Raw genomic sequence first — 13188 nt, 5'->3', positions numbered from 1 at the left:
TCTTCCAGGTCTCTCACGTGGGTGCAGGGGCCCAAGGACTTGGGCCAATCTTCTACTGCTTCCCCGGGCCATAGCAGAGAGCTGGATTGAAAGTGGAGCAGCTGGGTCTAGAACTGGCACCCACATGGGATGCCAGAGCGTTAACCCGCTGTGCCACAGCGCCAGCCCCAGTATTTAATGTATTTGTGTATTAAACTGAGTCTACATACCATGTGGCTGGTGTAATTGATAAGTTCACTGTGAAGAATTATCCTGAAACTGAGAGGTTACCTAAGTGTCTTTGTTTATAATCAGGTCTCTACATATAGTTAACCACATAGTTCATTAAATACTTTTAAAGCCTGATATTGTCTGATTTTAAAAAGCTATTGTGAAATGGTAAGCATCCTTAAATTAATAGTTTTAACATGATAATTACCTTTCTTTTTTATAATTACAACACAAAAGTGGTAGAAGTCAGCAAACTATGGTTCATGGACAAAATTTGGCCCACTGAGTGTTTTTTTTACAATCCATAGCTAAGCATGCTTTATATTTTCAGATGTTTGGGAGAGAAAAGTCAAGTGAAGAATAGTATTTTGTGACATGAAGATTGTTTGAAATTCAAATTTAGTATCCATAAATAAGGTCTTTTTTTAATCAAAAGTTTTTAAAAAATTTTTTAGAAAACTTTTATTTAATAAATATAAATTTCCATAGTACAACTTTTGGATTATAGCAGTTTTTCTCCCCATAACCTCTCTCCCACCCACAAACCATCCCATCTCCTACTCCCTCTCCTATCCTATTCTTCATTAAGATTCATTTTTAATTATCTTTATATACAGAAGATCAACTTAATATATACTAAGTAAAGATTCAACAGTTTGCACCCACACAGAAACACAAAGTATAAAGTACTGTTAGAAGACTAGTTTTACCATTAATTTGCATAGTATAACACATTAAGGACAGAGATCCTACTTGGGGAGTAAGTGCACAGTGACTCCTGTTGTTGATTTAACAATTGACACTCTTATTTATGATGTCAGTAATCACCTGAGGCTCTTGTCATGAGCTGCCAAGGCTATGGAAGCCTCTTGAGTTCACAAACTCCAACCTTATTTAGACAAGGCCATAATCAAAGTGAAAGTTCTCTCCTCCCTTCAGAGAATGGTACCTCCTTCTTTGAAGGCCTGTTCTTTCCACTGGGATCTCACTCCCAGAGATCTTTCCATTCAAGTCATTTTTTGCCACAGTGTCTTGGCTTTCCATGCCTGAGAAACTCTCATGGGCTTTTTAGCCAGATCTGAATGCCTTAAGGGCTGATTCTGAGACCAGAGTGCTGTTTAGGACATTTGCCATTCTATGAGTCTGCTGTGTATCCCACTTCCCATGTTGGGTCGTTCTCTCCTTTTTAATTCTATCAATTATTAGCAGACACTGGTGTTATCATAAATAAGGTCTTATTGAAACCTAGCCACATCCATTTGTTTACATATTTTCTTAGGCTGTTTGTGGCACTGTTAGTGCCTCACTCACTCACTCATAGGGTACACAGTGGCATGATTAGAGCTCTTTAGTATTTCAAGTGTTACACATTGTGGTCATCTATAAAAATCTCATTACAGATCAGCATAACCTGATGAGCAGCATTAACATTACCTGTTTTAATAGAGAATATTAGCTTGGGACCCTATATAATTGTTGTTCCTCACCTGCCCACCCTCCCATTCCATTCTTCTCAGTAGACCTGTATTACAAAAAATGAGAGTATTTTTTATTTTTACGTGTTGAATTTTATTAGTAAAACATATGTGGAAATTTTTGCCCTTCTTGAAATTAGCCAGATGCAAAAAGACAAATACAAGGGGTCTTCAGAAAGTCTGTGAAAAATAATTATCTTTAAATTTAGTTTTTCTACAGACTTCCTGGAGTACCCAATTATCATACAATTTCTTTATGTCAGGTTACCAGAAGCTGGGGAGAAGGGGACTGGGGGCTAGTGTTTAATGAAGACAGTCTCTGGGGTCATTAGGTTCTAGAAAGGTAGTGGTGATGGTTGCACAGCATTGTGAGTATAATTAATACTACTCAATTACTCATTTAGAATGGCACATTTTATGTTGTATGTTTTACCACAATTGAAAAAAAAATAAAAATGCAACTGAATGCCCAACACATAGTATTTGCCCAATAAAAGCTGGCCAGCATGTTAATAATAATGACACCCAATAAACTGGAGTACAAAGAGACTTCCCATGCATGGAGGACTGTGTCACAAAAGTCATATTCTTAGAATTACTCACTCAGTAGGGCACAGATTCAAAGCATTGAAGGAGGACTGTGAAGAGTACAGGACAGTGGGGGAGACACACTGCTAAAAATGGCACAGCAGTTAAGACACCCACATCCCATATGAAAGTGCCTGCGTTTGAGTCCTCATTCCATTTCTGATCCAGCTTCCCACTAATACATACCCTGGGAGGCAGCAGGTTGATGGCTCGAGCAGTTGAGTCCCTGCCACCCATGTGGGAGACTGAGCTGGAGTTCTGGGCTTCTGGCTTCAGCCTGGCCCAGCTCTGACTTCAGCATGCTTTTGAGGAATGAACCAGGAGATGGAGGATCTCTCTGTGTCTGTCTGTCTGTCTCTGTCTCTCTGTTGTTCAGCATTTCAAGTAAAAATAAATGAATAAATAATAAATGAGTAAATGCCAAAATACAGTTAAGCATCAGTGTTCTCTTTGAAATCACTGTTTTGAAAGACAAGTTTTGTGTAAAGATAATATGCTTAAAAAGATAGATACAAGTATCATGAACTTGTATTTCTATCCAGTTAGCTAACTTGTTTAAGTTTTGTCATTTAAAGGATTTGCTTAGAAAATGTGGTTATGTGGAATGTTGGACAAATGAAGTACTGTGTATTATAAGGGTGTAAATTTTATATTTAAACATTGAGACAACTGCCTAGCGTTTGCTTATTTTTGATTTCCATCACCATCTTTTCTAGGAAGATTCCTGATGTTGTACCTGTTGTGAATGATCAGAAACCATCTGTGTCCAAGTCTGGTCGGAAGATTAAAGGAAGGGGCACAATTGTAAGTGTTAAGAGTCTTCTGTTTTCAAATTACTTAACAGTAAAAAAATTTTTTTACCTATATAGACAAATCTTAGCTTTAGTTTTATAGTTTTATCCTAGCTTTAGTTTTAGGTAGAATACAAAATCTGTTGAAGGAACTAGTTATATTTTCCAAAGTTATGAGGTAGCAGATACTTCTGTTACATTAAAGTTTACTACTGTGTTTAAATGGGTTTCATTAGGAAATAAAAGGATGAAACATTTAATGAGTCTTTTGAGAGACCTTAGGCTAATGAATATGGCTATTAGGAATTTGAAGAGGCAGTTTCATGTGGGATTACAGGTGAATACCTTTTAATCCATTGTGTTTGAAGTAACTTCATACCATCCTTTTGTTACTTGAATAATTCCCTTTGATGGGATCTCAGATTGGATTTTTTAGTCTAACTGTGTCCTATAAGACTGTAATCTAGAAGCATTTTTTTTTCTTTTTGAAAAAAATTTATTTAAGATGTACAAGTTTATTGTATTTCATATATACAGATTTATAGAAGCATTTTTAAAATGGCTGTTTCTTTGTTTCTGAAGCGCTATCACACACCTCCAAGGTCAAGGTCCTGCTCTGAATCAGATGACGATGACAGCAGTGAAACTCCTCCACACTGGAAAGCAGAAATGCAGCGGTTGAGGGCGTACAGGCCACCAAGTGGAGAGAAGTGGAGTAAAGGAGATAAGTAAGAGCTTTGAGAACAGGCACCAGCCTGTGTCTGCTGCTTTCTCTGTGCCCTGGGACTAGAGACTTAATTTTGGATTTTTCATTAATGATTTACAGTCAGAATTAGAATGTGCCCAAAGGGAATGCATTTGAAAATACTTGGTGATGTTGTTGATAACTAGGTAGAAAATGTTGTTTCCCCCTCACAGAAACTAAAAGCTGCCGGTGCTGTGGCTCACTTGGCTAATCCTCCGCCTGCGGCACCGGCACCCCGGGTTCTAGTCCCGGTCAGGGTGCCGGATTCTGTCCCAGTTGCCCCTTTTCCAGTCCAGCTCTCTGCTGTGGCCCGGGAAGGCAGTGGAGGATGGCCCAAATACTTGGGCCCTGCACCCGCATGGGAGACTAGGAGGAAGCACCCGGCTCCTGGCTTCAGACTGGTGCAGTGCGCCAGCCATAGCGGCCATTTTGGGGGTGAACCAACGGAAGGAAGACCTTTCTCTCTGTCTCTCTCTGTCAAAAAAAAAAAAAAAGAAAAGAAAAGAAACTAAAAAGCCTATTCACTCTTTTGAAGTTCTCTTACCCAATTTTAGAAATAGTCAGGATTTTTTTTTTTTTTTTTTTTTTTTTTTTTTTTTTTGGACTGGCAGAGTTAGTGAGAGAGAGAGAGACAGAGAGAAAGGTCTTCCTTCCGTTGGTTCACCCCCACCAAATGGCCGCTATGGCCGGCGCACTGCACCAGTCTGAAGCCAGGAGCCAGGTGCTTCCTCCTAGTCTCCCATGCGGGTGCAGGGCCCAAGCACTTGGGCCATCCTCCACTGCCTTCCCGGGCCACAGCAGAGAGCTGGCCTGGAAGAGGGGCAACTGGGACAGAATCCGGCGCCCCGACCGGGACTATAACCCAGGGTGCTGGTGCCACAGGCAGAAGATTAGCCTAGTGAGCCGCGGCGCCGGCCAATAGTCAGGATTTAAAAGTTATTTAGCAGATTTTTTCCTAGCCAGGTGTGTTAGTAATGAATCAGTTAATAGGCAGATAGGAGAACCTGTACCCCGTGTATGTGTTAACTTCTGGCTCCAAGGACTATTGCTTCTTCAGAAAGGTCCACTCTCTTACCCTCAGGGACACCCCACAGTTGAATAGCTATTTTAGGAATGGGGCTGGCCCCAGAGTAGCTGGTGAAACATACCTCATTGGGGCCCTATGTAATCCTTCATGGTAGAATTTTCTTTTTCGCTGGGGTGAAATTGGAAGGAGGAAAAGATGTCCATGTGCTATGGGGAAGTAGCTTAGACTCTGATGCTGAGGACTCCCAGGTAATGTTTTCATCTGTTGTCATGAATTTTCTTCTTCAGTTTTTGTTTTAAGTAGTTTAACTACAGCTTAGGGATAAATTGTGATCACCCCTGTGAAATGCAGAGAAAACGGGCAGACATGCTAGCTTCACAAGAGAAAGAGGCTTCTCTTAAAACATGATTCAGGCACCATTCTTGTTTCTGGAGATCGACGAAATTGACTGAGAACTCAGTATTACTATCCCTCAAAAATTCCTCTTGGAGGCAAAGGTTATAAGCAGATCCCAGCCGTGAGCTCAGTAGTAGTCAGTGCTTTTGTGATGAGTTGTTTTGGTTTTCTAAAACATTTTCTTATTACATTTGAATTCTTTGCTTAGCTTTGAAAAAGAATTGTAAGTGAATCTCTTCAGTGTGTGTCTCTGAAAGTATCAGATCAAGAGAAGGCCTTAACTGATTCCTGCTTCCTGTGTGTGCTAATGATGTTGATGATGTCAAGTACTCTGTTAATAAGAGATGTGCAGCCGGCGCTGCGGCTCACTAGGCTAATCCTCCACCTTGTGGCGCCGGCATACCGGGTTCTAGTCCCGGTCGGGGCGCCGGATTGTGTCCTGGTTGCCCCTCTTCCAGTCCAGTTCTCTGCTGTGGCCCGGGAGTGCAGTGGAGGATGGCCCAAGTACTTGGGCCCTGCACCCCATGGGAGACCAGGAGAAGCACCTGGCTCCTGCCATTGGATCAGTGCGGTGCGCCGGCTGCAGCGCGGTGGCCATTGGAGGGTGAACCAACGGCAAAGGAAGACCTTTCTCTCTGTCTCTGTCTCTCACTGTCCACTCTGCCTGTCAAAAAAAAAAAAAAAAAAAAAGAGATGTGCTTTAAGTCTTTGAAAACTTGCTTATAAGTAACTGCATGCATATTGTGTCCTTTTCTATAGGTTAAGTGATCCCTGCTCAAGCCGATGGGATGACAGAAGCTTGTCCCAGAGATCCCGATCATGGTCCTATAACGGATATTATTCTGATGTTAGTACAGCAAGACACTCTGATGGTCACCATAAAAAACGCAGAAAAGAGAAAAAGGTCAAGCATAAGAAGAAAACAAAAAAGCAGAAACACTGCAGAAGACACAAACAGATGAAGAAAAGGAGGATTGTTGTACCATCTGACATAGAGTCCTCCAAGTCTTCCACTCGAAGAATGAAATCCTCTTGTGATAGAGAAAGGCGGTCTCGTTCCTCTTCATTATCATCTCATCGCTCGTCAAAGAGGGACTGGTCCAAATCTGATAAGGATGACCAGAGCTCCTCGACGCGTTCCAGCAGAGACTCCTACAGATCGAAATCTCACTCACGATCTTACTCTAGAGGAAGCTCAAGATCAAGGACTGCATCAAAGTCCTCATCACGTTCTCCAAGTAAATCCAAGTCCAGATCTAGTTCCAAGTCAGAGCACCAAAGGACAGCCTCCAAGTCACCAAGGAGAACAATTTCTCAGTTAAGTGAAAACAAACCAGTTAAAACAGAACCTTTAAGAGCAACAGTGCCACCAAATGAAAACGTTGTGGTGCAGCCAGTGGTGGCAGAAAATATTCCTGTAATACCATTGAGTGATAGTCCCCCTCCTTCAAGATGGAAGCCTGGACAGAAGCCCTGGAAGCCATCTTATGAGCGAATTCAGGAAATGAAAGCTAAAACAACCCATTTGCTGCCCATACAGAGCACTTATAGCTTAGCAAATATTAAAGAGACTGGTAGTTCATCATCCTACCATAAAAGAGAAAAGAATTCTGAAAGCGATCGGAGTGCTTATTCGAAATACAGTGATAGAAGTTCAGAAAGTTCGCCAGGGTCCAGGAGCAGGTCTTCCAGGAGTAGATCGTATTCCAGATCATACACCAGGTCACGTAGTCCAGCTAGTTCACCTTCAAGGTCCAGGTCCCCATCGTCTAGATCTCGTTCACGAAGTAAGTACAGCGATCATTCACGGTGTAGCAGATCATCTTCATACACTTCTGTTAGCAGTGAGGACAGAAGACGAGCCAAGAGGAAATTTAGATCCACTGGGAAAAGACACACTTCACATAAAAGGTACAGCAGCAGTTCTGAAAAGACACATGGCAATAAATATATCAGAGGCAGAAACAAATCCTCATGTCAGAGAAAGTATAGTGAAAGTAGGTCATCTTTAGATTATTCTTCAGACAGTGAGCAGTCAAGTGTTCACGCTGCACAGTCAGCCCAGGACAAAGAGAAAAAGGGCAAAATGGAAATAGCCACTAATAAACAGAAAAACAGAGATGAAGAGAAATCTAAGCCCGAGCGAGAATGCTCTCGGTCAAGAAAAAGGACCTTGAAAGAGAGTGTTTCTGACCACTTTAGAAATGGCAGCAAGCCCAAAAGGAAGAATTATGCTGGGAGCAAATGGGACTCGGAATCTAATTCAGAGCGAGATGTAACCAGAAAGAATAAGAACGACTCCCGGCCGTCTTCTGATAAGGAAGAAGGGGAGGCCACATCAGATTCTGAGTCTGAGGTGAGCGAAGTTCACATCAAAGCCAAACCCACAACAAAGTCTTCAGCAAACACTTCACTGCCTGACGGTAATGGTGTTTGGAAACCAAGCAAACAGCGGTCATCAACTTCTGATTCTGACGACTCCTATTCCGATTCAGAAAACAATAAAGGAAAGACACGGAAGCATAAGCGTGGGTCAAAGGAAAATCTTAAACGGGAACACACCAAAAAACTGAAAGAGAAATTGAAAGGGAAAAAAGAGAAAAAGCACAAGGCTCCAAAGCGCAAACAAGCATTTCACTGGCAGCCTCCACTAGAATTTGGTGAAGAGGAGGAAGAGGAGATTAATGAAAAGCAAGTTACCCAGGAGTCTGAAGAGAAAAAACATGTTTGTGACAACAGCGAAACCATAAAAGATAATCCTCCGAAAACTAAGAAATCCTGTGATGAGGGCAACCTTTCAGGTAACTGTGGCACAGCGGCTGTTGCATCTGATCGTGACCAGCTTCCTAAAGATGATAGCAAACCCCGCGTTTCTCCCAGTGCTGGAACTGCGGAGGGAAATGCAGCCAGTTCTCCCCCAGACATCCCGCAGAGTGAGAGAAGTGCCCCGAGCGGCGTGGAGGACGTGCTTCAAACAGACGACAACATGGAGATTTGCACGCCTGAGCGGAGTTCCCCAGCCAAGGGAGAGGGGGCTTCCCCTCTGGGAGACCCAGGGCTGGACAGCCCAGAGAGGAGTGCCGTTCTGAAGCAGGATGTGCAGAGGGACCGTGCTGAAGCAGAGGGGGTGAAAGAGGAAAGCAGCATGTCTGAGAGCAAAGCGGTGGGGGAGGCAGAGAAACAGGACAGCAGCCCTGCCGCTTTGGGCAACGCAGCAGAAAAGACTGGCAAGAAGGAGGAGGCCGAGAAGAGCCAGGCCCACCTCCCGGATAACAAATGGAAGCCCTTGCAAGGGGTGGGCAACGTGCTAGCACCTACTGCTATGACTTCCAGTGCCGTGGATGTTAAAACATTGACTGCTGTGCCCGAAATGAAGCCACAGGGCTTGAGAATAGAAATTAAGAGCAAAAATAAAGTTCGCCCTGGGTCTCTCTTTGATGAAGTAAGAAAGACAGCCCGCTTAAACCGGAGGCCAAGAAATCAGGAGAGTTCAAGTGATGAGCAGACGCCCAGTCGGGATGGTGATAGCCAGTCAAGGAGCCCAAGCAGATCTCGAAGTCAATCGGAAACCCAATCAAGGCACAGGACAAGGTCTGTCTCCTACAGTCATTCAAGAAGTCGATCAAGAAGTTCCACGTCTTCTTATCGGTGAGCAGATTCTCTTTCCTTTTTTCTCCTCAGGAAAGTCTGTTATTATGTAGCTTGAAAGAAAGTCGGAGCTAGAGACAAGATCACTATTTCCAAATATCTTAATGGAATGAGAAGTGTTGTTCTGTGTGACCCAGGGAGGAGATTGAGGACGTGGGGAGTGGGGATTTCAGAAGCAGACATTAGGGCTCAGTTTTAAAAGCTGTTGCTGTGACATCAAGCTCTCCAGCAGTAGAAGTGAATTACCATGACAGGTGGCAGGTTTTCTTTCTTTAAAGGAATGAGCCTGCTTGCTTTGGCAATCAAAGTAATCCTGAATTTACAGAACATGCAGGATTTAGAGTTCATTAATCCAGATGTTCATCCTTTTTTTTTTTTTTTTTTAAGATGTATTTACTTATTTGAAAGAGTTACAGAGAAAGGAGAGACACAGAAAGAGAGAGAGAGAGATCTTCCATCTGCTGGTTTACTCCCCAAATGGCCACAGTGATCAGGGTGGTCCAGGCTGAAGCATGGAGCCAGAAGCTTCCTCCAGGTCTCTTACGTGGGTGCAAGGACCCAAGGATTTGGGCCATTTTCCGCTGCTTTCCCAGGAGCATTAGCAAGAAACTGGATGGGAAGTGAGGCAGCTGGGACTCAAACTGGCACCCATATGGGATGCTGGCGCTGCAGGCCATGACGTTAACACACTGCACCACAGTGCCAGCTCCCAGCTATTCACCTTTGGATTGCTTGGTGTTGTTAAAGCTGCATCTCTCATCAGTATAGACTGGACAGTTAAGCACAGGACAAAACCCAAACAAAACTGGTGGTGGTGGCAAGTAGTTGTGTTGTGTTCTTTCCTGTTTTTCCCTTTCCTTTTTTTTTTTTTTTTTTTTTAATATGTGCATGTTTACTTGAAAGGCAGAGCTAGAATGAAGAGAGAGAGATTGACCTTCCATACACTGGTTTACTCCCAAAATGACTACAGCTGCCAGGGCAGCAGGGCTGGGCAGGAGCCAGGAGCTTAATCCAGGTCTCCCACATGGGTAGCAGGGACCCAGGTCCTTGGACCATCTTGCACTGCTTTCCCAGGTGCATCAGCAGGAAGATGCATCAGAAGTGGAGCAGCAGCCAGGACTGGAACCAGTGCTTATATGAGATGGCGGTGTCATGGCGGCTACTTAACCTTCTGCTCCACAACACCGGCCCTGCATTCTCTCCCTTGAGAACAGCTTATGGTTTTACCCTAACTCTTAACTACTCATATCCCTGGTTAAATTGTACTTTTAATCAGTTGGATTTAAAATACAGTAGGAATCATTTACTAGCTTTTTCCTAACCCGGACTTATTAAAAAAGGAGCCACCACATGCCATCTGTGGTAACTGTCTCCCATTCACTTCTCAGTAGCTTGCTTGCTGTCTCCTGTGCCTTCCCTCCCCACATCTTACCCAGCTGACAGAGGTTTTTAGGTGCTTCTGCAAGGCCCTCATCCTTCTGGAAGGCTCTACTAGCACTCCCCATACCTCTCAGACCACTTTATGCCTTGTTAGTTGGCTCTTCTTCCTGCCTAGACCCCAATAGCCACAGAAAGCTGGTGAGTTCTGGCCCTTGTCTCTCTGAGTTCCTATTGCTCAAAGAAGTTGCCTGCTCTGGTTTGCTTACCATTTATACCCAGTCAGCCTGGAGCTGTTGGTGATGCTGGCCACCCTCCTTTTAGCTTTCTTAACGCCTGCCTTTGGAGTGGGTGGTATTTAATTTTATAAATGAAGAGAGTGAGACATAGAAAGGCTAAGGAATTTCTCTAAGCTATGCAGCTAGCTTGGTAGTAGGCTGCGATGGCTAAGCCTGGACACTGCCCAACTTCCCTTTTTGGTTGCCTGTGCCTGGGTCTCACCCCCCGCTACTAGGCTGTGAAGTCCATGGAGTCAGGAATTGCAGTCATATCACGAGGTCTGGCTCTGTAATGTTGGGTTGAGTAAATGACTAGAACCTTTTTAAAACATAATGTGTTCATTCTCACGCAGACCCACTAGAAGCAGGCCATGGCTCCCAAAACTTAAGTGTGTACTGAGTCAGACCTACCATGCTGCTCCTCACAGAGCTCTTCCCGACTGCGTGGCCCTGTTCCTGAAGGGCTTGGCTAAAGCAGTGGGGGGTGGGGGGAACCAAGGGAGTGCTTCCTTTCTACATTTATTTTATTAGATATAAATAATGAACGGTTAAGGTATTTTTGGAAACCAGATATGGGGGCCGGCGCCATGGCTCACTTAGTTAATCCTCTGCCTGTGGAGCCAGCATCCCATATGGGCGCCAGTTCGTATCCTGGCTGCTCCTCTTCTGATCCAGCTCTCTCCTGTGGCCTGGGGAAGCAGTGGAGGATGGCCCAGGTGCTTGGGCCCCTGCACCCACATGGGAGACCAGGAAGAAGCACCTGGATCCTGGCTTCGGATCGGCGCAGCTCCAGCCGTTGCAGCCATTTGGGGAGTGAACCAATGGAAGGAAGACCTCTCTCTCTCTCTCTCTCTCTCTCTCTCTCTCTCACTGTCTGTAACTCTGCCTGTCAAATAAATAAATAAAATCTTTTTTTTAAAAAAAAGAAAAAAACCAGATATGAAAAGGCTTTGATGAACTGGTGAAATCTATTGTAGACTACCATTATGCTAAACTTTTGTTAGAATTTCATTGTGTTTCTAGTTTTACCACAGATGTTGTATGAAGTTATTTTTGCATATTTTAGAACTTTCTAAAAATAAAGTCATTTAAATGTATAGATGTGCTCCATTTGTGTTTTTCACTCAACGTTGTGCTCTAGAGAGTATGTCTCTGTTGATACACATAGCTGTGGTTCATTTTCCTGCTTTAGAATCTGTCGTCTTAAGTCTGTGCCTTACCCCATTCTACCATTCCTGGAGATTTGTCTCCTTTCCTCTTTCAGTGTTACAAATAGGGCTCCTATCAGGATACCTGTACCAGCTTTTATTTCATTCTGTTTGCTTGAAACCGTGCTGGTTTCCAGGTTGCCTCCTCATCTCTCACCTCATAGCCACCATGAGGAGTTTGAGACAGCTTTCCTGTGGGAGTGTCTTCCTTCCCTGCACTGCCAGCAACAGATTTGAACTGTAGGTAAATTCCTGTAGTTACGTGGTTTCACTCGTGTTAACTGTAGGTCAAGAAGCTACTCCAGAAGTCGGAGCCGAGGGTGGTACAGCAGAGGCCGAAGCAGAAGCCGGAGCAGTTCCTACCGCAGTTACAAAAGCCACAGGTGAGCTTGTGCCCCGCCCGCACCGTGGTCTGCAGCTCATCTGCACTCAGGGCTGTGCAGGTGCCGTGGGGGAGCCAGGGAGAAGAGCCCTGCGTCGTTGACTGGCCTGTTTTCTCACCTAGCTCTTCCTGCTGTTGCCGGGACGGGATCTTACCAGAGTGAGGAATGCTAGCGAGAGGCTCATGCTTAGCCTGAGTTCCTCTCCGCAGTCACCTCTTGACTGGGGTTAGAGGTCAGGATAGGAAGATGGTCCAGAAGCCCTGAGAGGAGGAAGTGAGGTAGAGGGTGACCCCAGCTGCCACTTCCCCAGCTTCTTTCCCTCATTGGCCTCTGAGGTGTTTGCCACTGCGTCCCACCCCTGCAGACCACCCTCTCCCCGCCCAGCCTCCCCATGACTTCCTTTATATGCATCCCGGAAGGTCCTCATAACACTTCATCTTCTGGAACCTAGTAGGCTTTTTTTAAAACTCCAATAAATCTTTCATCTGAAAACAAATACATAGCTGTGGGATTGTGCTGTATTTTCACTTTGATGGACAAGTGTCTAGATGTTTGATAGAGCCTGTTTTGCCCTGCCCCATAAGATGATGGTCCTTCATGTGATTGATTCTAGGACGTCCAGCAGGAGCCGATCTAGGAGCAGCTCGTATGATCCCCACAGTCGGTCCAGGTACGCACAGGGGTTAGGGAACCTCCTGTGCAGGCACAATGGAAAGGCCTAGTGTTACAGATTCTTACCTGAAAGTGTTATGTCTCATTGATTAGCTTAAATGCATGTATTTGTCTCCTGAAATCATACCCCTTCTGAATGAGGTCTTTTTGACAGTTTTTGTCTGTTGGTCCATCGTGTTGCACTGTCAAAAATGACAGTGTCAGATTGTAATGAGAGGTGTTCATTGAATAAAACTGCCTATTAACTCCCAGATTCAGTGAGAAACTGAGTCAGTTAACATTTTTCTATGTACCATGTAAGTCTCATGTGGGCACTTGTTCAGTGTTTCCAGTACTTGCCATGCAGCTCTTCCCACTTTGTCAGATAGTGCCCGTGTTGTAAGCTAGGAC

The 13188-nt window shown here is 44.3% G+C and overlaps 1 protein-coding gene and 1 long non-coding RNA gene across 7 annotated transcripts in view; one reads left to right on the top strand and one right to left on the bottom strand.

The window, feature by feature from the left end:
* NKTR (natural killer cell triggering receptor) overlaps nt 1-13188 on the top strand; it is a 47102-nt gene that overhangs the window by 29288 nt on the left and 4626 nt on the right. For 5 of the 6 annotated variants that reach the window (XM_008260249.5, XM_008260248.5, XM_070050971.2 and 2 more), the window contains 5 exons: nt 2990-3077; nt 3647-3792; nt 5992-8880; nt 12031-12126; nt 12740-12796. In XM_008260249.5, coding sequence (XP_008258471.1) covers nt 2990-3077; nt 3647-3792; nt 5992-8880; nt 12031-12126; nt 12740-12796 — 3276 coding nt within the window. Of the gene's footprint in view, nt 1-2989; nt 3078-3646; nt 3793-5991; nt 8881-12030; nt 12127-12739; nt 12797-13188 lie in introns of those variants that run through there. The other variant, XM_089306472.1, reaches the window with a different exon arrangement.
* Nucleotides 9738-13188, bottom strand: part of LOC103349146 (uncharacterized) — a 31853-nt gene continuing 28402 nt past the window's right edge. Inside the window, exon 5 of the long non-coding RNA XR_016214897.1 lies at nt 9738-12386. This is a non-coding gene — a long non-coding RNA (uncharacterized LOC103349146). The remainder of the gene's footprint in view (nt 12387-13188) is intronic.

This window comes from Oryctolagus cuniculus, chromosome 10 (assembly GCF_051225735.1).
Source record: "Oryctolagus cuniculus isolate XC-2025 breed Fujian yellow rabbit chromosome 10, ASM5122573v1, whole genome shotgun sequence".
Classification (NCBI taxonomy): domain Eukaryota; kingdom Metazoa; phylum Chordata; class Mammalia; order Lagomorpha; family Leporidae; genus Oryctolagus; species Oryctolagus cuniculus.
The sequence above is the reverse complement of the archived record's forward strand: the minus strand, read 5'-3'. Positions and strand labels throughout refer to the sequence as shown.